This window comes from Silene latifolia, chromosome 8, assembly GCF_048544455.1.
Source record: "Silene latifolia isolate original U9 population chromosome 8, ASM4854445v1, whole genome shotgun sequence".
NCBI lineage: Eukaryota > Viridiplantae > Streptophyta > Magnoliopsida > Caryophyllales > Caryophyllaceae > Silene > Silene latifolia.
This window is the reverse complement of record NC_133533.1, coordinates 12,035,416-12,060,194: the sequence shown is the minus strand read 5'-3', so window position 1 is coordinate 12,060,194 and position 24,779 is coordinate 12,035,416. Positions and strand designations below refer to the sequence as shown.

Genomic DNA, 24,779 nt, shown 5'->3' with positions numbered 1-24,779 from the left:
TACATATTGTGAATTAGATTAAACAAGTTATGTACTGTATATTTTTATCGATCCTAAAATTTATTGATATAAATGGATTTTTTTTTGCTACCCCAGACATTAAATCCTGGGTCCGCCCCTGTATATAAGCATTCATTGTATTGGAGATTTGCATGTACAAATCAAATTCTTTATGAAACAATTCTTTTGCCTTTTTGTATGCTATTTTCTAATTTTTTTTATTTTTTTTTTATTTGCATTAGATGTTTCTATGATTTCTTTGTCCTATAAATTGTGCATTAAATTTCCAAATTAATGTAGCGTGTTGCATGATAAAATTTATATAGTTGTTATTTATGGTAATAGGGTTTGGGTTGAATTTGAGGTACAAATAAAATAAGCGTGCGATGTCATGGTTGAATTCATGAAAGAAAACAATTCAAATAAATTGTTAAAGGTATGTTTAATATTGTATTGTATTGATATTATTTATTTTAAGTCAACCCGGGCATGCTCTAACGTTTCCAATTGATAGATTAAGAGAGTGCTTCTGGTGATGCAAACTCAAGGAACTTGGTTACATGGACAAAAATAGTTTACAGGTACTTTTTTAGGGGAAAATAAAAAGATTTTTATTGGATCTTTTAACGCATATCATGATATTTGGTTTGAAAAATGGAAAACATCAAGCTTATGGTTAATCTTACGCATTCACATAACCAGATTTGGTAGAAATTGAGGAATACTCTTACTTTAGTCTTGGAAAGCTTTTCAATGCATTAATAGCAGCTAAAGAACAAGACACCCAAGAAAAATTCTTATATTTTTCTAAGAAGGAATCATGTGCATAAAGTAATTATTTCCTCTATATCAGTTTATAATTTACATTAGCTTTATTTAATTAGGAGAAAATAAAGCCAACATAAATTATTGACATGAACGGAGAGAGTTGCTCACTAACAACTTGAGTTGTTAATGAAGGTTCAATGTCCTTATTCGATAGTAAAACACAAGTGGCGAATCACGAAATATACAGATTATGATTAAGTCTTGAATATTGAAATTGACATCACTTATTGTAGATTTTCTACCGTCCCACAATTTCCTTGAGTGGTTAGATTGTCTTCACTTTTAAAACCATTAAATGTGAGGGAACTCCTTTGTCTATGATCATATCATGGTTTGCGATCCTTAGTTTACAAGAGAAATTTATTCTTTGGTTTCTTTAAATCTATTTTTAATTATACATATTCTTTGTAAATGTGTTTGAGGTATTATTAATGAATTAATCTCTCTTAAAAAAAATTCATTATTCTACTAACATCTCACAGTACAACGTTTATTCATAGCATGTGTTTTGAAAGCATTTTTTTGGAGTTGCTTCGTTGTAAAGTTACGGACAATGTGCCAGAGTCCAGCTTTTGCTATAAGTTTATGTAGAAAATTAGAAATTATACACAATTTTATATAATCTTCCTCTACCTTAAAACTTTGATCTGTCTAACACCCCGTGCAACCACGGGCGGAGGAATCGGGCCTTATTAATTAAATTTAATACAAAAATCGAAGTGATTAGCAAAAATCTCATCTAAGGTTTGATATCAAATCAGATAAATTCAACCACTTATTTCAAAGTAATATATTAACTTAGGGTTTTAGATATGCAATGATCGAATGATGAAAATCATGATTTGTGATGTTGGAAACTTGAATGTTAATGTGGAAGAAGTGAAGGGTCGGTAAGATTTGGGCTTGGTTGGAGATGAACAAACATTTGTGATAATAATGGAGAGATGATGATTTTTTCTTTTAACTTTATTGATGAAATGAAATTTAATCAAACAAAGCACAAAAGGTATTATTTATTTATTTCCCATGCATTATTATGATATATAACCTCAACAATTTCGTTTTTCAACATTGTAATACATTAATTTGGTTGAATTACAAATTATAGAACAAGAAGGTCTCATATTGCGAGACGGACCACTTTTGTAAAATAACAATTCATTTATTGTTAATACATGAGTTCTCTTTTCATAAAATAAAATCGTCTAACACTGTAAAGTCGCCTAATGCAATAATATCGTTATCATATATACTTGCGACGAAGCAAGATGATAATTTTGAAAGTCTTATGAAAATATAAGCAAATATAAAAGACACTTAATATTCTATTGTACATGATGATGTATGAGAACTTTTTTCCCATTTTTGGGCATATATAGTCAGGAAAAAAAATACATGACTATTCGCTTCTTTCCATTGAAGTATAACTAAGATTACTACGGACGATCTTACCAAGTGGCGTGTTGCATGTATAAATCATTCTCAGAGTTTCGATAACGTTTAGAGTATAATTAAAGTCGTAACAAAAGATCCAAACAAGTGGTCGTGCATTGCACGGGCATTAAATCGAGTTAAAGGAATAAGATATGTTCTTTCGGAATTAATTTCAGCTCGTTTCAATTCAAATCAATTCTATTTAGTTCAGTTCAATTATAGCCAAAAAAAATAAGTCCTAATTACCCACCTCCCCCTAAATATATAGGGTTATGTTCATTCATATACATGATTTACTCAATCATGGACATGAATGACCATTATACCCTTGTCATTTTCAATCCTCACAAATTAACCAATTCAACTCCATCCAACAAACCACCAGCCGTTCCCCACCGCCGCCACCCATGCCCAACTAGACCACCAGATCAGACCACCCCGCCCACTCCTCTCCTGGACCACCGTACCAGCCACACGACGATATTGCCGGACCATCCCTTACCCTGTATAACATTTGCACACGGCATTAGTTTATCAAACCCTAGTTTGACTAACTAATCCAGACTGTCTAATTCGTGGACTTTATTTTTGAATTGAAGGAAAAATCAAGTGCATAAAGGCCAGCGTCCAAAATTTTATCAAACCCTAATTTGACTAATTTCATCAAATCCCTAGTTCATTAGTTTGAATTAATTTATTCTCCCCAGTTTTATACTTTTATTGTATAGTTAATAAAGTTAATAGATTAGAATTATTATTTGATCGATCGATAACTACCGTCATAATTGAGTAATTTGACGAATTTGATTAATTTGCGAGGAAGAAAATTAGAAAGAGTTTGTTAGTTTGTGTTTTGGGGAAGGGTGAGGGTGAGGTGTGGAAAATTAATGATAAAAAGTTCATGGAAGAGTAATGTTTGTCCATGAATGAGAAACCATTACCTCCTAAAAAATAAGGCCTAATTACCTACATCCCCCTAAATAATGGGCCCAAAGATAGACATCCCATCTTATTGGGTTGTGTTACGGCGGTAGGTGGGTTGGGTTGTTATAAATGATGGTATCAGAGATGGGATGCCCACGTCCCCCTAAATAATGGGCCCAAAGATAGACATCTCATCTTATTGGGGTTGTGTTACGACGATATGTGGGCCGGGTTGTTATAAATGATGGTATTAGAGATGGGATGTCTAACTTTTGGCCCATTATTTGTCCTCATTTAAGCCCAAAAGCACAAGACCTTGTTACTAAGTGGTGGATGGAATCCCGTGGGACAACTTCTCTATCAATCTCTTGGGGTGTTACAAATTCCCCTACTTAAATAATACAATGTCCTCGTTGTGCCCGGAACCTGATCGCAGCTAAGCTCAGAATCCTCAGCCGCTAGGTGGGTGACCCGAGTACTCCTGACCAGAGGCTCACCACACGGTCGCAACCTGGCTCTGATACCATTTATAACAACCCGACCCACCTACCGTCATAACACAACCTCGATAAGATGGGATGTCTACCTTTGGGCCTATTTTTGCCCTCACTTAACCCCAAAACCACAAGACCTTGTTGCTAAGTGGTGGATGGAATCCCTTATAAACATATCTCAAGCTTCTTATTTTCCCGATGTGGGACAACTTCTATCTCAATCTCTTGGGGTGTCACATAACCTCGCCTGCAATTTTATTTTTTCTTTACTTTTGGTATTAATGTCTATACGTAGAAATAAATTATATATACCAAAGTTCATAATAATAAATTGTACCATTATAAGTAGTACGATGAACGTTTTGCATGATGCAAATCATTGGCTCCGAGCAATGCCAATCATCCACAAACGAAAAGTCATCCGTATAGTGTCCCCAAACCGAGCATTTCAATACAGTTTTACTGTATATGAAGGATAAAACATTAGTGGATTAAAGTGCGAAGGGCTTAACATGCTAAATTAAAATCATTCAAAGATGTGTTTGTCAACTTACGTAAGATCAGTTAACTCAACCGTCCTAAGCTTTTCTTCTTTGTTCTTAGACAAAGCGACTTTTGAACACCCGGTTAACTCTTCAATTACATCTGTTGAAACTTAGTTAAATATAACGCGAAAAATAATCACAATAAATTGACATTAATATGGATAAGTAGATATTCGTAGTACATACCCAGGTACTGTCGATCTGAAACATTCTTATCCAAGATGTCTTGGAACTTACTAAATCTGAAACCATGATGTAAATGGATGGAGTGCGCTGGTGGTCAACACGGGTTATGAAGCTGAAATATAGGCGTTGTTTGTGGTATATTGACACCATGTTAACATCTGAACCAATGTTCTCCGCAACCTCCGTATTAGTAAAGTTGTATTCATTTCGTTGTTCTATGATTTTTTGAAACTTTGTAATCGATCATTTTCGTATAGTTGCTTGAATAACGTTGGCTTTAATTCAAGAAAAGAATGTATCGGTTCCATATTTTGAAAAATAATAGAATGGAAATTACAAGGAAATTTTATTTTAGGTTATCGTGTAGGACAGTAGAATCATGTCTATTGAAAATAATGCGAATTTCTTGCTGTATAAATCTGGCCGTTCCCATTTGCGGATCACCTTAGCCCGAACATTAATGTACTCGTCCTCGACCTTGATTTTGTTAAACCTGGTGATTAGCATGCTTTGTGACATGGTTGAGAAATGAATTGCTGTAAAGTTTAGTTCTAGTTTGGAAAAAGGATGAATGAATGTTGGAAAAATGGAATGAATATTGGCATATTTATATAAGTTATACAATTTTTGGTTTATTAAAATTCTGTAACAATATTATTATTTTTAAAATTATATGAGCGAGATTTGTGATTAGATTGAGATTATGGTTGTAGAATATTTTTACTTTATTTTGAGCGAAATTTTGTAGAATGATATGAGCGAATTTTTATAGAATATTTTTGCTTTATTTTGTAACAATTTTATTGGTATGATATCTTTGGACTTTATTTTTCGGTATATATACAATATTGCATCAATTATGAACATAGAAAATACTTTGAATATTCCATCACAGAAAATACTCCGATTTTTCTTATTTGCCATTTTTGCTGTATATTTGTTATCCTAAATTTACTCCAAATATTGTTCTTGTTAGGTTAATTTTGTACCCAAATTCTTTCCTAAATTTCATCTCAAATCAACTTAAAATTAGCAACTTCTACCGAAAATATCTCCTTAAAAATTGCGCAAATATCTCCTAAAAAAATTATACTGAAAATATGTTAGAAAAATGATACTGAAATATCTCCTAATTTTTTTTTAAAGTTGCGAACAAATAAACTTCAAAATTAGCATCTTCCTTTTTGGCAATTTTCATGTTAACGTGATTGCAAATCTTATTTTATTTTATTTTAAATAAAAAATTACACGTGGGAAGGAGTTGTGAAACGTGGCGATCAACGGGGCTTGCGGTTACTGCTTTAATTGCTTTAATATGATAATATGATATGATGACAATATGATAATATGATACTAGTTTAGATCCCGCGCAAGGAATGCGTGGTATTTATAAACTTTTTATTTTTGTATTACTTAATCATGCTAAACTAACAGTTTATTAATTTTTCATATTTCAAGTTATTATATTTTGAGGAAAAAATATTGAACTGTAAAATTATTCAAAAAAACTAAGTAAAATAGAACTGTAAAATAATAGTGGTATCTCTTTAATTGTTCATTTTTCTCGTTATTATATTTTGTTTCGAGCAAAAAATAAATTAAAACTGAAAACTAATCCAAGAAGATTGAGTAATGTGCTGAAATACATTTTTTTTTAAAGTATTTTTTATACCAGAACGCTAATGATTCCAATTTATAAATTCTCTCAACTTTTTTTTGTGTTATGAAAGTACTCAAAACCAGTTATAGTGTTGTTTATACATAGTATGAATAGTATGAGTCAAGTCATTATCAAATAATAATATCAATAAAAAATTTAATAGTTTATAGTCTTATTATTTTATATTTTAATTAAAATATAATCGTTTAGTTTTTAGTGAAAATTATATAATTTGATGAAAAGATTAATTTTAATGAAAAGAATTGTATGATGAAATATATTATAATTATTAATTTCCTTATTTAGTAAATACACTTAAATTATCAATAGCTTCCTTATTTAAAAAGATGCTTTTTAGAGGGAAAATTTGTGAGTTCACCTATTCATTTAGTAAATAGGAGATGATATATGATACTCCCTCCAGACCATACCAATAATAAAAATCCTTCCATTAATAATCCCAAAGGTTTTCAAAAAGAAATATTCTCCCATTACAAATATTCCTATCCTACCTCATAAATTTAGGAAAGATTTTCATTAGTTAGCATAAAATTGAGAGCAGTATTTGAGCTGGATAACTAAGCGGGAATATTGTAGTTGTGTTAATCTTTTACTCCGTCTGTCCCGGGCATTTGTTGTCCTTTTTCATATTGGAGTGTCTCAGTGAATTGCTATCCTTTCTATTTTAAGAATGAACTTGATGAGCAATTTGATCACTCACACTCAATTTGTTTCACTTGTCATTTAGTAATTGGTCATCTCCTCTTTCCTTTGTCTTTGTGGCAAAATCAAAGGATAACAATTAACCGGGACGGAGGGAGTAGTTAACAGGGGATTAGTCCGTAGCTTGAGACATGTTTATAAAATTTAAGCTCCTCTGCCTCCCCTACTAGATGTTTCATGGGGACGATTACCAATTCGTCCGAGACAGTTGCGCTTTTGAGCAAGGCTTCTATTAGTTGAACCTGATTCTTCCAACATATCCCATTGCAATGCACGGTAATGGTCTTCACCTGTGGCAGCACAGAAGGACAATAAACTTCTTTTTGCAAATCAATTCCGGCTTTGAATTTCTGAAATAATTATATAGGAAAAAAAGACTACCCGTCAATAAGTCAATTTATATGAAACGATCTTAAAGAAAACTTGTACGAATTAAATACACTTGCCTTTGTGGTGTATATAGTGATGTCTTCCAAGTATTTTGAACTTCTAACCAAATTACGAAAGCCTGAGAGGCCGACTTCACAGAGGTCGTCCAATTCAAGATCTATACGTTTCCATCGATTTTGTAACAGCTGCACATTTTGTAGGGTAAGGAGAAATAGCTGAAATCGAAGGAAAAACGACATTAATAATCACAATCTCAATTTATAATACTTCTGATCATTGTGGCAGCCTTAGGTCAGCTGCGACAATGATCAGGTAGGCAAAAAAAAAAGGAGAAAAAGATTACCTTGGAAGCATTGCGTGACAGTCGCAAAACTTCAACACCTTGAAACTTTTCCATCAACAACATATTAGTCATTGTACAGACAGGATTGTTACGCGTGGAAAGATTAAGATATTTGATGTAGATATCGCGAATGGAGGGAATATCAGTGATGTCTAGATGGCGAATATCAAATCTCAAATACAAAGTTTTAAGGTTAAGGAAATTAAGCGATAGCGTGAGAACTTGGCGTATATTATCAATGTTAGGAACGTGTAAAAACGCCTTTGTCAACGAAAATACGTTGACAATAACCAGATTTTGTAACGAAGGGCATCCAGATATAAAGCTTTGGAAATTTTCATCGGTCATACTAACATGGTTAAGTGACAACTTCTTTAGCGATCCCAACTTGACTTGAATTTCTCCCTCGATTCTGCAATAATCGAGATTAAGTGTAACAAGAAATTCACTCGCGAACCTAGGAAAAATTGTAATGTAAGTAGGATCGTAGTTGGATTCATCAGTTAATCTGATTTCTTTCGCTTGTTTACTAAATGCAAACCTAAACAACATTCTTATATCGCCAGCAACCTCGTCTCTTTGCGCATCAGAGTAGAACTTTACACGAACATAAAATCCATCAATGGAGAGGCTTTGGTGAAGCATCAAAACATGGCGGACGAAATAACAGAACCACCGAAGCTGATTGGTAGTACTTGTTTTTTGGTATTCAATCATGTCAATGTTAAGAGTAGGAATCAAGGTCCAAAGGTTTCCGAAACGACGAAGTAAAACAGTTCTAACAGCATCAATAATAGGCATGCACGCAAGAATGCGCACAACGACATCATCCGGCAGTTCACTTAACCTATCTCGGTCGGAATCATCCTCTGAAGTACGGATACGCTTTTGGGGCCTTGATTTCATGGTTTTCTAGTGATAAACCTAATAACAATTTTAATAAAATTAAAAGAGATTTTATATTCAGATATACATACAATTGGTCTTATGATTCAAGACGGTTTTATACTAATATAGTGAAATTATTAGGAAACACAATATTTCCTAGTTTGGGTACAGATAGAAGTCCAACCTACTATAATTATTAAGAAGTCATGTACTCTGTATTCACAATGACCGATAATCCACAAACGAAAATATGGTTAAAAAAAAATTTACCAAAACCCGGCTTTCGGGGACTTGATAATTTCACCTGATCCTATCCACCGGCATTGAGGATTTTCGTTCTCACCGAGTAATACGTATTTCCTTCATTCTATTTATATTGTTCTCTTTTTTCATTGGGTATAATGATTCAAGGAAAAATGAAAAAGTGCCTCCAACTGCTGGACTTGGTACTCCTAGGTGTGCCTATGCAATATGAACCATCTCAACCAAAACCTTAAGGTGATGCCGGCTCCCCCGTACCGTGTGCTCTGATACCATGATAGATGAACCATCTCAACCAAAACCTTAAGATGATGGTTGAGGCCCAACTATTATAAATATTCCTATTAGAATTTACCTTTATCTCTTCTGTACAGTCTTCACTCTTCATTTATTCGCTATTCATCTGTTTAATAACTAGTGTAGTCCCCGTTCTATAACACGGTATTTTTTAGATTTTTTTTTATTTATATAAATGTTATCAATTAAATTATCTGCATAAATTAAGTGTACTTATATAAATTAAGTGTACTTTTAGTTTAATACTAGTTGGAAAGCCCGTGAGATGCACGAAGCTCCCATTAGGATTATCTGTAAAAATACTCCCTCCAATTCCATATTTTCTTCCCCTTGTTAGTGGGCACGCATATTGTTAATTTTACTACTCCAATTGCTGCTAGTATGACTTTCACTACTCTCATTTCTATTATTGTTGCTTTTACTACTCACATGGGTAGTTACTACGTATCATATTAGTTAATTATCTAGTTGTATTAGAGTTATATATATTTAAATAAATCTGAAATATTAGATTAGAGTTTTATTTAAGAGCAATCATTATTATTTACCAATTGAATTACAAATCAAAATAATTATGGAATATTATATTTTTTTTTTTGGAAATCTAGCTTGATTTATTTCCCTTTTAATAGTTACCAAAATATAACATACTTATATTATATTCGTGTATGTTAAATAATTAACATTTTCTTTATACTAATTAATACCATAAGTGTGACATGTTTATTTTAAGGAAAATCACCATATTATGGTGTTTTCTAAATTTATACTTCAACCAAAACTATATATTTACATTGAAGTCCATTGTTCAGGTCCATCACACAGTGCAGTGCTATGATTAAAAACTATATAGTATTATTAATTTGTATAGATTTATTTAATTGCATTGAAGTCCCTTGGTTTCTAGAATTAATATATAGTATTGATTGATTCGCCCGGGCTACCTCTACTTATCATTAAATTTTTTTTTTCATTAAATAAAATTACTTAAAGTTGCATAACGCATAAATTTATCATTAATATATTTTTCTATGACATATCCTAAAATTACGATTAAATAAATTTTGAGACAAATTCACTACTCCCGCTATTAATATTTTACTCTTATTAATGAAATAATAGTAATAACATTTAACTACTTGCCCGTAATCATTGTTACTTTCACTACTCCCGCCGTAATTATTGTTACTGTCGCTACTGCCGCATTAATATGATAATTTCACTACTCCCGCCGTAATTATTGTTGTTAATTTCACTATTGTCGCATTAATATTGATTATTTTACTACTCATGTTGTTGTTTCTACCACTTTCACTAATCTCGATGATAATATTGTTACTTTTACTATTCAAATGAGTGATTAGTATCATATTACTGACGAAATTACTTTTACTACTTAGGGATGCAATTTTAAGAGGATTATATATTTATATAAATATATTACATATATGCATTAAATCAAATCGAAAGAATTATGCAATATTATATATTATGGAATCTAACTTGAATTATTTATAACCTACTTATATTATATTTTTTTATGTTAAATAATTAATTAATACATCTAATAAACTATAAAGTTTAATAAAATTACATAAATTTTAAATTTAATATATAATTTTATAATGATAATAATTAAGTGTGCATGTTTATACTAATTAATTATTTTATTTTAAGGAAATTGACCATCTTCAAGTCTTTTATAAATATTTAGGAAAATTACCAAGCATCTTATTTCTTTTAGTCTCCTTGAAATTGACCATCTTAATTAATTACAGTATTTATTTTAAGGAATTTATCATATTAATTAATTATTTTATTTTAAGAAAATTTACCATGTTTTAGTCTCTTACAAATATTTAGGAAAATTAACAAGCTTCTATATAATTTAATTTTAACCCAAACTATATAATATTTGCATTGAGATCCCTTAATCGGGTCCATTACACGGTGCTAGTGATTTAAAACTATATAGTATAATTAATTTGTATAACTTTCTTTAATTACATTAAAGTCCCTTGATTTCTGGATTTAGTATATAGTATTGATAACATCAAGTAACATAGTTAGAGCAACTCCAATGGACAAATATAATAGGGTGTAGTTTGATTTGTCACATCATCTTTTCAAGCTACGTTGCTTTGCGGCTACATACCGCTTCAATGGTAAACTACAACCTCCCGTAGCTTGTATGGGTCCACATTCATAATTTTCATCCAATGAGATAATTTATTTTTTATTTTTTTTAAACCAAGCCATGTAGCTTGACAAAGCTACAATGCTTGAAAGCCACTCTTAAATTTCCAACTCCAATGGTAAGCTACATGCTTATAATTTTGCAAAAATTGCAAGCAAGTCCCTATGCATAAACCATTGGAGATGCTCTTATAGTATGTAGCTAGCTTTTTCATTGTTCCAGGCACAACCGGTTTTTAATTAAATACAAAACACTCTCTCTATAAACATGTGGAGCTCACCAATATGAACCCTTAGTAATGGAGACATGTCTTTATGAGTTTTGCAAATTATTTTACAACTACGTAAAACTGAATGATGTTACAAAAAATAACAGGTATCATAATTATATACTCCGTATATTTAGTGCGTCGAGAAAAATGTTAGATCTCTTACAACATAACTTTGTCTTGACTATTTATAATTAAGAGTATTTGCTCTTTATAAACATCTCGCAAAATCAAATCGAACTGAATTCCAATAGAATTAGTAGTCTTTAAACACAATCAAAATATCTCTGATTCTATTACATAGAATGCACGGGCACCTAATAGTATCATCTGTGACAACATCAGTTAGTAGTTTATGTCATTTTTTTAAAATAGTCGGGTTACCAAGTTAGTATAATAATGTCAGTTAGTAGTATATAGTTTATGGCACCACTAAAAATATTATTTTACGTTACCATGGTCTGATAATAGAAAACTATTAAATTTAACAAAAAGTCAAACTATGCTAAAAATGGGAGAAAACAAAATTTTGGGAGTGGATTTAGATGAGGAAAGATTAATCATCAGTTCCTATAACAAAAACGCAACGAAAGCGTTGGGGCATTTGGTATTTAACTATATCAGTTGTATACTAACATTCAGAGATATAGTTGGATTATAGAGTTACCGTTCTTATTGTCTCAGCACCATCAGTTTTTAATCGAAATAGTCTTTGACTACTTATCCTTAAAACTTCATGCAAAATATATAATACGACATCTTAATTTGGTAAATTGTGAAAACTTCTTTGTAAACAATGTCCTTCTTGTGGCCTTTCTACATTTGGTCTCTATCATCTCTCGGATGACGTTGTTCTTGACGCTTCTACATAAAGCTGGCCATTAATAAAAACTGATTTCAACAGATAAATTTCAAAATGATTTAGTTACTGTCCCTAACTCTTGTTTATTGTCATGGCGCTGCATTAGAGCCTATAAACAATGACACGACACGAATCCGATACAAAATTAACGGGTTTGGGCTGACATTTAACGAACCATTTATGCAAGTGGGTCGACACGAACACGACAAGAGATTTACTTGGGCTAGGTTTGGGTTGAGTACTCTACACATGAAACCGACACGAATAACCTATTTACTATATTAATTCCAACTTTTCTTGATCCTCACATAATTATACTTACACTTTTCTAAATATTGGTATGACACGAAAACACGACATAAAATTAACGGGTTAGGGTTGAGGCTTGATGACCCATTAATATAACTGGATTGACACGAGATTTAATTGGGTCAGGTTTGGGTTGAAGTGTTCATGATCCGTTTAAATGTGACACCTGAACCCGACATGACCTGATCTGTTTGTCACGTCTAAGTAGCATGGCCTCAACATATATTGTCTCTGCTTAAGAACGAAAGGAATCTTTGTATTCGAGGAAGTCATTATTATCCTCGGGTTCAATACCTTTTGCCGACTTTGGAACCCGTAAGTATCTTCCCTTCTACTATGAATTTTTCAAGGCGAATGATAATAAGACAGATTCCGTTAGATAATCCTCTTACAGAGTTAATGTTCCCTAATAACATAAGTACATAACCGACATATCACACTTGGTAGAGGATACCATTATGAATTATATTAAAAAATTCATCATGTATACTTTCTTCCCTTCTTATTAAACATCTTTCACCTTACTTCTTAGAGGTCAAACTTTCATAACTTTGGCCATTAATATGTCGAAAATCATGGTCAAACTTTCGCATTGACAACTGTGTAGAAGCAATACATAAGATCATTGTGAAGAGGATTGAATACATTTAGTGTAAAATTCCATAAAGATAATGAATATTGCTCCCAAAGTCTACACCAACTAAAATACTCTACCAAATCTCGCATAATGAAAACAAAAAACGACTCTATGGGGGATAAGACATGACGGATTTAGGCCTTCTCATATCCGTATTTAATAGAAAAATTACATGCACTAATTGTCGCAGGTAAAAATTTTCAAAATCATAACCGCTTCAACTTGGGGAGATCTTAAAATAGTTTCGTTCCATTTAAATGTCATATACTCATCTATTCTATATCTTTCTCAAATAATTCTGATATTATTTATGAGTATCACCTACTTATTTTAGAATAATCTTATTAAAATTCAGTTTAAGCCTAAAACTTTATTTATATTCACTACTTCCAAGACAAATGCGATATAGTTGGATACTTGTGATAGATTTTTCTTTTTGATCAAATTTATTTTTTCTTATTGTAGAGCTAACAAGAATTTTTATTCTTATGTGGAAAGCTAACATTTATTTTGAACCAATTACTTATTTATTCTATTCCTCATGATTTTGGAGTATATATGTACCTTATGTTACAATGCCTAATTGATAATATTTATTATGAACCAATAGCTATAATTGAAACTATATAAAATTAAAAAAGGAACTTGAGATCAACTCCTAACAAGAGGGTCAAAAACAAATAAACATTGACAGAAAAAAAACATCAAGTAATTAATTAGATATGAGGAAGGTCGGGAGATCATGAAAAATTTCATATTTAGGCTTGGTTTCAAAGAAATAAGCTTTTGACCAAATTTTCATTTATCTTAATTTTTTTGTAAGTATTTGATAGATAAATTATTTACCAAAATAAGAGTCGCATTTTATTCCTTCTATTTATACTATTAAATAGAGAACTTATTATATCATTTTACCCAAAAAACAGTTAGGTTAGTTGGCCAAACATTTTTTTCCTTAATCAATTAAATTATCAGCTTTTAATTTTCAGTTACGTTTTAAGCTTTTTTTTAGGTTTTAATTAATTTTTCAGTTAGTATGTCTAATGAAATTTAAGATATAGTATATGAATAATGTTTATGTTATCAATATTACCATATAATTAGTTACATTGTGTATTTTGAGTATCACCTACTTATTTTAGAATAATCTTATTAAAATAAATTTAATCAACTTATATTAGGATAGTTTTATTAAATACTAAGAAATCTACTTATATTATGATAATTTTATTAAATACTAAGACATCTACTTTTATTAGGATAATTTTATTAAAAAAAATTTGAAATCTACTCTTGTTAGAAATTCTAAAAAAGTTGGATTATTAAATACTAAGAAATATACTTTAATTAGGATGATTTTATTAAATTTGTTTCGAAATCTACTCTTGTTATAAATTTTAAAAAATTTGGACTCTCTAATATCGCTTGAAAAGTTCCTGCTTTATATGTATTGATGATTGATTGATTATAATCTAATAAAGTGGAGAATATTTTAATTATTATAATATATATATTTCCTAAATTATATTCAAGTTATATTTCCAATTTTTATATCAAACTTTTACATTTCACTTGGCAAAAATAAAGTGGAGAATCTTTTACATATAAATAGTAGAATTGTCCACATCGAAATATTAGTATAAGGTGATGTGATCCTATGATTATAAATAGGAGGCATATTTGGAACTTATGTATTCACCCAAAATTTTTTGAGTCTCATAAATATTGTTTTAAAGAGCTCTTAAGATTTTCTATCATTATCTACGATATGATATAAAAAATAAAGTGGAAATCGTTGGGAACTACCCGGGAAAGAGTTAAGAACATGAACAAGAAAATCAAAAAATACAAAACTAAAGGTTTTACTAATGGTAGTCTCTTGACACAGTACAAAACTAAAGATTTTACTAATGGTTGTCTTCTGAATGCAGTAATAGAGCGTTAATGAGTCATTATATGTACGATGTAGAGATCCCTATCTAATGATCGAGACTAAGTGGTTTTACCTTCAAAGAAAAATAATATGTATACAATAGTGGTTTTTTAAGAAGAGACATGTACTTCTTGGTATGTTATATCTTTCACATTGAAAAATAATGTAGGCATGATGAACATACTACGTCTAAATAATTAAATTATGTATCTCACATCGAAAGAATGGTATACGGTAGGATGATTCTATAAATATATAAAAGATATGTACTTTTTAGTATAAAAGATATGTACTTTTTAGTATGTTATATGTCCCACATTGAAAAATAATGTAGGTGTAGTGAATATATTATGTATAAATAATAGAACTGTCCCATATATATACATTTTCTATATTATATTGAAGTGATGTTTATAATTTTGATATAAAAACTTTATATTTCATTTGACAAAAAAGTATCGTATGAAAATTATATAATTAGATTGTAACAAAAAAATGCTATCATTAGAGTGTAGATTGTATTGTATTTTCTCATTACTAAATCGGGTTGATGTCAAAGTAGGTGCGAAAAAAAATGGTGTACTTAGTATGTTATTTGTCCTACATTTAAAAGTAATGTAAGTGTGGTGAATATACTATGTATAAATATTAGAATTGTCCCACATCGGAAGATTACCATAAGGCAGGTTGATCTTATGATTATAATTAGTAGCCAGAGTTCTTGAGATGTAATTATAAGCTTGGATCGATAGATGTTGAGCTGAGATGAGTTAGATGTTTTGGGTGGTTGTCTCGTAATTTGGAGAATGTCACCATCTATACTTTAGGTTTCGAGAGTATAACAAGATCTCTTTGGGACGATAGAATGTGCAAAAGAACTTTTGAATTTGTATTTTTGATTGAGGGTTGTACCATTTTGAGAAACTCATAGTTGACACTAGTTGGATATGAGTATAGCTTTGTTAGAAGCTTTGACCTTGATCTCGTGGAGGGTGTTTGTAGTTGCTTGAGGATTTGGAGTGGTGAAATCACACTTATAGTGAAGTACCTTGGTTTCATGGAGTAGCTTAGATGTAAAGTGGCGTAAGTTATCTTGAGGAATCCTTGAAGGTAATGTGGTTGTTAGATGTATTTTATTAGGAAGTTTTCGGAACCGTTTAGGATAATGTTGTTATTTGAGATTTGAGTATCTGGCGTTTCCTTGTTGTCTGATTTCCCTTCTTCTTTGACCATAAGCGTTACTGTTCATACCTCTCTTCCTCGCTTCGTCGTTCTCTTCCTTCAATTTAATGTTGGTAACCTATAAAACTTTATCTTTGATATCCTTGTTGATCTTACTTCGAATCTTACTCCTAGGAAGTTCATCATAGCTCTTTTGTTGGTTAAGTTTGGACCCTCTTAGCGTACTTTGTATTTATGATGTCTAAGTTACTTTTCATTTCGTACAATTTCTAAACATTTCAAACTACCATTTTTGGTTTGTTGTTAAACATTTATGTTACTTTTACAAAACTTTACCTATTTTAAAGGTTTGAAAATGAAAACTTGATTTAGTTCCCTATTTATTCTTTGAGTATAGATTTCTTTATCATGATCTTTGATTGCTAAACCTGAGTTACTTTTAATTTTGCTCAATTTCTAACTAGCTAACTTTGATTTATTTACGATTTATTTGTCAAAGTTTGATGTTACATTTTCACAAACTTGACTCCTTTTTTAGTTTAAAAGTGAAACTTTTATTTTTGTTTTGGCTTTTGCAAAAGAAAATTTGAGTGATTACCTTTTTCTTTTGGTTTTAACGTTGATGGGTTGTTAGGACTCGTTATTAAAGGCGTCTAATAACTTGTTCTACGCTTATTGGCGAATGATTTTGTTTTGAATTTGTCTTTGACTTGGAAAGTTAGCGCTCTTGTGTGCACGACAATAGCAATTTCGTTCCATGAATGAGACTTATACTTTCGAAAACTCTATATAAATGTTTTTGGAAGTATTTTGATTTTTTGATTTATGCAAATGATTTGGTATTTGACCTTATCTTTCATTTGGAATGTTGATGTTCTTGAATGCGCAACGAGAGCACTCTCGTTCCTTGATGAGAATCTGGTTCTGTCAGAAAATTCTACTTGAAACTTTTGAAAGAATTTTAATTCTCATAAAGAGTAACCTTTTAATGTTTTGGTTGCCGAGTTCAAAAGGTCCAGTTTTACTTTTTATAACCTTTCATTTCTACTTTCAAGTTTCAAGGACGAAACTTTTTAAAAGGTGGGGTGATTGTAACACCCGTGAATTCCCATTTTTAGCGTTTATAATTTAATTAACCATCCCATTGTTTTATTTATATTTTAAATTATTTAATCAAATTAATTTCATTTTTAAACGTAATTTTTATGAAAGTTACATTTTTAAAAGCTTAGTCGGTATAAATATATATATATATATATATATATATATATATATATATATATATATATATATATATATATATATATATATATTGTCGGATATTAATGATAGTGATAATAATAATATTTTCGTCTTAAGTTATAGACATAATTCCGTCTAGTAAAGATCGTCGCATTTCTCTTGTAAAGCTTCTTTTATTCGGACCAACCCGATTCCGATAACACAACACACCCACCTACTCTCTTACACTCTAACTTAAATATTATTATTATTATTATTATTATTATTATTATTATTATTATTATTATTATTATTATTATTATTATTATTATTATTATTATTATTATTATTATTATAATAAAAAGGATGCGCGCAACTTTCATTAAAAAGAAAATAAAAATTTACATGAAATTGGTGGGGAGCCGAGAGACAATCTGGGCTCCCACACCCTTAGCAACAGCAAAACTAAGTCTAGTAAAAATGTAAGCGGCCACCCGAGCCCCCGCATCCTGAGATACCGAGAATTTCTGGATCCGCTTGAGCAAGGCAACAACATCCGAACCCAGCTCCCCAAGTGAAGAGAAAGAGAAAGGAAGGAAATCATAACCCGCTGCCGCGCACAAATCCCCGTACTTAGCACACTTACGCCGAGCAAAGATCGCGACAACCCCGGCCAGGCACAAAATCCGTCATCCCATGCCCCGAGTCAAAGGAGAAGATCTGTCAAGTCAACGCACACATCCCGCCCTCGTCCCAAGAATAAAGCAGCAAATCCGCAGGACGAAGAGAGCCACCATGCCCATCAACCAAACCGATATCAACCTCCTTTCCCGCAAAGAATACCGGATCTATAACGGATGTCGAAAAGAGTGTCCCGGACGAGGTTATGCCGATGTTTAACGCCCACAAGATCAAGAGACAAGAAACAGCGTGGTCCCCAAAAACATCCTCAGCAAAAACCCGAGAGCAAGCAAGACAGGGCCTAGATACCGTGAATAACGGAACACCCAGACGATACCCAAGCACACTACGGTAAGTCCTCCCATTCATAGTCTGACCCAACCCCGAGATAGGAACCGCACGTAACCAATCAGAGGAGTGAGACCCCTGCTGAGACTGCCATAAAGCAAGCTGGCGTGGTAAATGTCTGCCATAAAGAGAAAACAGACTCTGAGGCAGCAGCAACCATCGCGAAATAAATGTCTGCCAATTTCTTCATAAGTTTGGGGGCAGCAATTTCACTAGGTTACCTAAGATACCAGAACCTGTAGTCGCGGTAAACACCCGCGCGGCATCATCAAAGGCAGGGCCAGCAGCTACAATGCCAGAAGGGCCGAGGGGCTTAGCCTGCAAACCAGCAGACTGCAGACGGGACGCAATAAAAGCATAGAATAAAACATCTCCCGCCGCATAGACACCAAGACCACCAAGGTGAAAAGGGAAAGTAGCAAGGCGTCATTGCCAATCCCCAAAGCCCGGCCCAGACGCGGTGACAATACGTTCCAAGCTGGAACGAAGAGCGACATCAAAAGGAAGATGGACTGACCCAAAAACACTAGGGGAGCAAGTACGAAGTGAGAAATAGAGCTTAGAAATACCAGTACAAGCTCGAAGTAGAAGCAACTCACACTGCGGGTCCTCAATCCTCGCAACCAAGTCCATGAGCTCAATGGTCTTAGTTACTCTCTTCGCCACAATCTCACTGCTAAAACCAGGACAAGTACTGACAGGTCCACCCAAAACTGTAACACCATGCAATGGCCGAGAAATAGAAGGGGGGAAAACCCCAGGAAGCCGACTCCGAGGATCCTCAACAGGCCAAAAGACCTCCGTCTTGAAGACATTAAGATGTAGCCCAAAACGAGGTCCATCCACCATAATCAAATCCAAAACCTTCCCCACCTCCAAAGTATCACCCACGATGGTGCCATCATCTAAGTACCACGCCTGCATAGTGAGGTCAAAAGTGTCCCGGATCTTGCAAACTAAAGGATGCCAAACCAAAGCGAAAAGCAAAGGGCCCAACGGATCACCCTGCTGAACACCCTGACAAGACCACAAGTAGTGTTCCCCATAAAAAAGACGGGCAGGGTTGGAATAACAAAACTCCACCCAACGGGAAAGAACCGGGCAACGACGGCGGACCTCCTGAAGCATGGTCGAACGATCAACAAGGTTGAACGCATTCTGGAAATCAACCAGCAACATAGAAAGCCCCACCTGAGTCCCCCGGGCCTCAATGAGCCGGTTCAAGGCATGCAAGATAGCCTCTCCTCCACCGGACACACCCACCCCAAACTGAAGCCCATCAAAATAAGAAGATAAAGAAGGACCAACCATAAAAGCACCAACCTTAGAGACAAGTCGTCTCCAGACCGTACCAACAGCAATAGGACGAACCCCACCACCCGGTTTAACGAGTGGCGTGAGAGGAGCACTGGCAATGTACTCACCCAGAGGAAGAGGACACCGACCCTCAAGAAAAAGATTAACCACCCTAGTAATAGAAGTGATCAAATCATCAGAGATAGCCACAGCAGCGCCACTCAAACAGTCCATAAGGTGCTGGGCACGAAAATCATCCCTCCCACAGGAAGTACCACGTGGGAAGCTCCGAATCATATCCAAGACCACTGTAATACCCCGTATTTTATATCGCTAATTGAGTCAAGTAATTGTTTAGTCGTATTTGATATCATAAGATCGAGTTATTCGTAAACTTGTTGAGACGGGTTTAACTGAACGAAGTCACGATAATTAATTCTTTTACCAACCACGCTGACCCATGACTTTTACCCGTTGACCCAGGCCGTTTACCCATGACCCAATTAACCTTTTAACCTAAGTTTAACCTAATTCTACCCTAACACAAAACGCCCTACTCCCTCAACCCGCCACCCTCATTTCAGCAACACCAATCCCCATCTTCACGCAATTCGAGAGAGAGTGAGAGGGCGTGGGCATTAGCGGCACATCAGGGATGAGCTAGGGACTGTTGGCGACGACCGTGGGTGGCCGTGGTGGCTGTTATGGTGGCGGAAAGGTAAGAACTCAACCCCTTGTTCCTCTGTTTTGTATTTATGTCGTGGGTGTTGGTTGTAGTTTCGTGTCTTAAGGAGGGGATATGGGTGGTTGGTGTCGGGGTATTGGTAATGGGTGGTCTGAGTCGCCCCTTTTGGTGGTGGTTAGGTGGGTGTTAGGCGGTGGAAATGGCGGCAGGGGGCTTTGTCGACAGAGACTTTCAGACGGGTTTATAATATGGGTTTTCAGGCGGTTTACACGACTATGTTGGGGTGGCACCACCGTGGACTCGGGGGAGGTCGAAATGGTGGTGCCATGACGTCTGGGTTCACGGGTTGACGGAGAGCAGAACAGTGGTGAGTTGGCAGGTGGTGGTTGTTAGCTGCGGTGGTGGTAAAGGGAGAAAATGGGACGGTGGTGAGGCACGGCTTTGAACCAGGCCAAAAGACGGCCATGGTTGGGCTCGCCGGCGGGAGTCGACCCCAGTGGGGGTGGTTGTTGGTGGTTGGGTCAGAGTGGGTGTTGGGGCTGGTGGTTGACACGGCCTCATGGTGGCCTGTGGTGGCGGGTGAGTGCGTGTGAAGGGGTGGTGTTGATGTCGAGTTGTTTTAGTTTTGAAACGGGTTTTTTTTCTATAGTTTAATCGTTGTAACTCGTAATTGGTCGTATTATTAATTAATTAATTTAATTCCCGAGTCTCCTAAATAATTTATTTAATTTAATTCCCGAGTTATTTAAATAATTAAGGACGGGTTTGAGTCGGGTGGTTGAGTTGTTCAATGTTTGATTCGGGTTGTTCTTAATCGCATAATTCGTTAACCCTTTAATTATCATTTGACTTTAGTTCCGAGTTACTAAAATAAAAATAATAATTAATCATAATTAATTATTCTGAGTCGGGTTTGTTAAAAGAGAAAAGTTACTATGTCGGGAAAGTTTCCATTTTAAGAAATTCTACTTTAATAACCTTCTATTTTGGGAAATTGGGTCAGATACTAATCGGGTTATTTTAGTTACCAGTTGGGCATAAGTTGGTGTCGGGATTGTATTTCGGGGAAGCTTCTATTTTGGGGGATTGCTATATTTAGTAGTTAATAATTATAAATATTATAATTGTTTTAGGTGACGGATTCGTGAAGGATCGATAATCAAATTCATTGCTTTATTTTCCGGACTGCTTAAACTGCTTAATTGGAATTGCTGGCACTTTGAGGTAGGGAAATACACTTGTCCTATTATCGTTGTTGTGAATTGTGTTGACTTGATTCGTGATTGTTGATTTACGTTATGATTCATATACGGGAAGGTGATTGACTGTATTGATCGTGTTGAGTTTGTTATCACAACATTCGGTAGCTGGCATGATTTCATTCATTAATATACATATTGTGTTACATTATTACTGTTGAGCATTTCATATGCATTGGAGTTGGAGGATGGTGTAGGAGTGACGATGTTGAGATACGATGTGGATTGTGATAAGGCCCAGGCGGGTTCTGCAGGACTTGCCCTGGTGTCCTCAGCTGCGAGCTGGCAGATCGGCTACGGTCGATATATATATATAGTCTACCGGGGATCGGTATGGCTGGGTTGTCCGGGTTATGAGATATGAGAAATGAGATATGAGATATGAGTTGAGATGGAGGTGGAGGTGACGGAGGATCATGCATATCATATTTTGCTGTTTAATTGTTTTCCCTACTCCTTCGCATGGTGACCACCGTGTATTCGTGTACGCTTTGTGATGATCCAATTATTGGGAGCAGATTGTGGTATTTCGAGATCGATGGGAGCTGGCCGGGAAGAGAGCTTGGATGACGGACTTAGTACCTAGCCCACCTTAGTCTTATTAGTAGTTTTATCAGTTTGGAGGCTTTGTTTTAATTCCAGTTGTAATCTCACTATAAACATTTTAATAAAGTACTGTGTTTCTTTCCTTTGTATCTACTGCCTCGGGTTTCCGAGATGGTAACACCGTCATTTATCTGAGGAGTCCTAGTTCAGGCCCTTAAATAAGTGGGGGTGTTACAACCACAGCCGAAGAGGCAACCAGAGGATGATGATCCTCAGACAAAGGAGGCAATGAAGGAGGCGGGGCGACAGGATGCTTCCCACGCAGGGCCACAACAGTGGCATCGGAGTAGGGGGCGACCCCAGAGGAAGAAAGCACCCGGACAGCAGCAATATAGTGACCATCACAAATCTTCCGCCGACATTGGCGGAGGTTAAGCTCAATAAAATCCAGATCCTCATCCACAGAAAATGAAGAAGGACCCTCATCAAAACACTCCTGCAACAACTGCAAACCCCTCCCCCCCCCCCCCCAGGTGCCCCCCAAGCAAGGATAGCCTTGGCAATACTCTCCTCCTGATGCTGACGCCGAATAGCAGTCCGACACTCATGATTACTCCGAGGAGCGAAAGTCCTAAGCAAACAAAGTGGTAGAACAAGCAAACGAACCCAACGGGAGAGATCACTAGGGGAATCAAACACCTCATCCAAGGCCCCTTTCAAGGCCCGAGCAAACCCAATACGGCACTTAGGAGGAATAGATTTCACGGTGCGAAGGCCTAATGACAATAAATGATCAAGCGAAGATATAGACCACTGAACAAGCTCAACACTATCATCAGAAGAAACCGAAGTAGAAGGAGCCAAAGGTCTCGGAATACCATGAATATGGAAGGTGTAGAGGCCATCAACACACTCTGGATGCATCACAATATCACCCCGACTATGCCGACATCTAGCTCTAATAGTACGGGTTTTAAAACACACCCCACACAACCATAGCCCCATCCGTCTCAAAGAACTCTCGGCATTGGAATAAACAGTCAAACTATCAGAAAGAGTCTGACGCGTAAGGTCCAACGCACCATCATGACAATGTCGGTCCTGTAAATGTTTCTGCCATGCCGCCTTAGTCAGGCCCTTACCAAAACCATCCCGACACGCATGAAGACCCGAAAAAGGACAATGGTACCGTACTAGCTCAGGCATGAAAGGACAACAAAACCCAACACCCTTCCTTGCACACAACGGCGTTGAACAGCCGAGGACCACCACCAATAAACCACACCGTAGCTGTTGACAAACGGCCCAACACCCACACAACCCGAAACTCCACACACAGAACCGCAACCCCCACTACAACCTGAACCCACACACACTAGGCAGGGGCAGAGGCGGCAGTGTCCGATCAGGCAGGAGCACCGGACCACCGCAGCAAAGCAAACAGCGAGAAAAGGAACTGAATAAAAATAAAAAAAAATACGAAAAAGAACACGACACTCACCAGCGAAAGGAGCAGCGCCATCAGCCACCACATAAACGACCGGCGACTTGAGGTCTGGTGGCCAAAAGGTGGTGGCGCAGGTCGACAACAGCCGCAAACAGGCGACAATTACACCTGAAAAGACGACACGCCGCAAAACCTTCCCAACAAAGAGCAACCGTATGAACCACCCACAACAACTGCCCCTGACCGGCAACGTAAGGTCTAAAGGTCGACGTGGGGTGGTTGTTGGCAGCCAACGGCGGTAGCAAAGGGAGAAACCCGAATATCAGAACGAATGCCCTAAACCAGAAAACCCGTTGCCCTAATCTAACAACCACAACAGACACCAACAAACCCGTCAGACACCGACGATGAGATGGCCGGAGAAGGACAAGGGTGGTGACGGTGATGAGGGTGGTGGTGACGGAGCAGGGCTAGGGTTGCAGCAATCGCCTGGTGATCGTCGCAAGATCGCACGTTTCCCCTCTCTCTCTCCTCTCTCAAAATTATTATTATTATTATTATTATTATTATTATTATTATTATTATTATTATTATTATTATTATTATTATTATTATTATTATTATTACTACCTCCCGTCCCCACGCCCCCGTCGTTGCCCCTTTATTTTTCGATGGAATCAGCAGCAAAGCAGTAACAACAACCCAGACACAACAAAACACCATAAATACCATTAAATCGTCCACCTTCAACCCGAGATCCCGACTTTGTTTCTCAACCTTTTTTCTTGATTCTTGCTCCATTCTCCTCCTTACTTCCTCCTTCATCTTTCTAGGTAAGAAAGCTTTGCTTTTGATTGAGTTTTCGAAAATGCCATCTTAAGACAACTCGGTTTTGGTGACCCAAGCAACTCGTTTTCTTCCTTCTAGTTGAAGAA

General features: G+C 35.2%; 1 protein-coding gene across 1 annotated transcript; it reads right to left on the bottom strand.

Annotated features, from left to right (window-relative positions):
- Positions 1-6,895: 6,895 nt before the first annotated feature.
- On the bottom strand, positions 6,896-8,433 carry LOC141594680 (putative F-box/LRR-repeat protein At5g02930). Its single transcript, XM_074414678.1, has 3 exons — positions 7,528-8,433; positions 7,241-7,399; positions 6,896-7,144 (listed from the first exon to the last, which is right to left on the bottom strand). The coding sequence occupies exons 1-3, from the start codon at positions 8,431-8,433 to the stop codon at positions 6,896-6,898; spliced, it is 1,314 nt and encodes a 437-aa protein (XP_074270779.1).
- Between the last annotated feature and the right edge of the window lie 16,346 nt (positions 8,434-24,779).

Coding starts and splice junctions, on each gene's coding strand:
- LOC141594680 (XM_074414678.1), bottom strand. CDS start 8,433: ATGAAATCAAGGCCCCAAAAGCGTATCCGTACTTCAGAGGATGATTCC. Junction 7,400..7,527: donor TGTCACGCAATGCTTCCAAG/GTAATCTTTTTC, acceptor CTTCGATTTCAG/CTATTTCTCCTTACCCTACA. Junction 7,145..7,240: donor TCACTATATACACCACAAAG/GCAAGTGTATTT, acceptor TAATTATTTCAG/AAATTCAAAGCCGGAATTGA.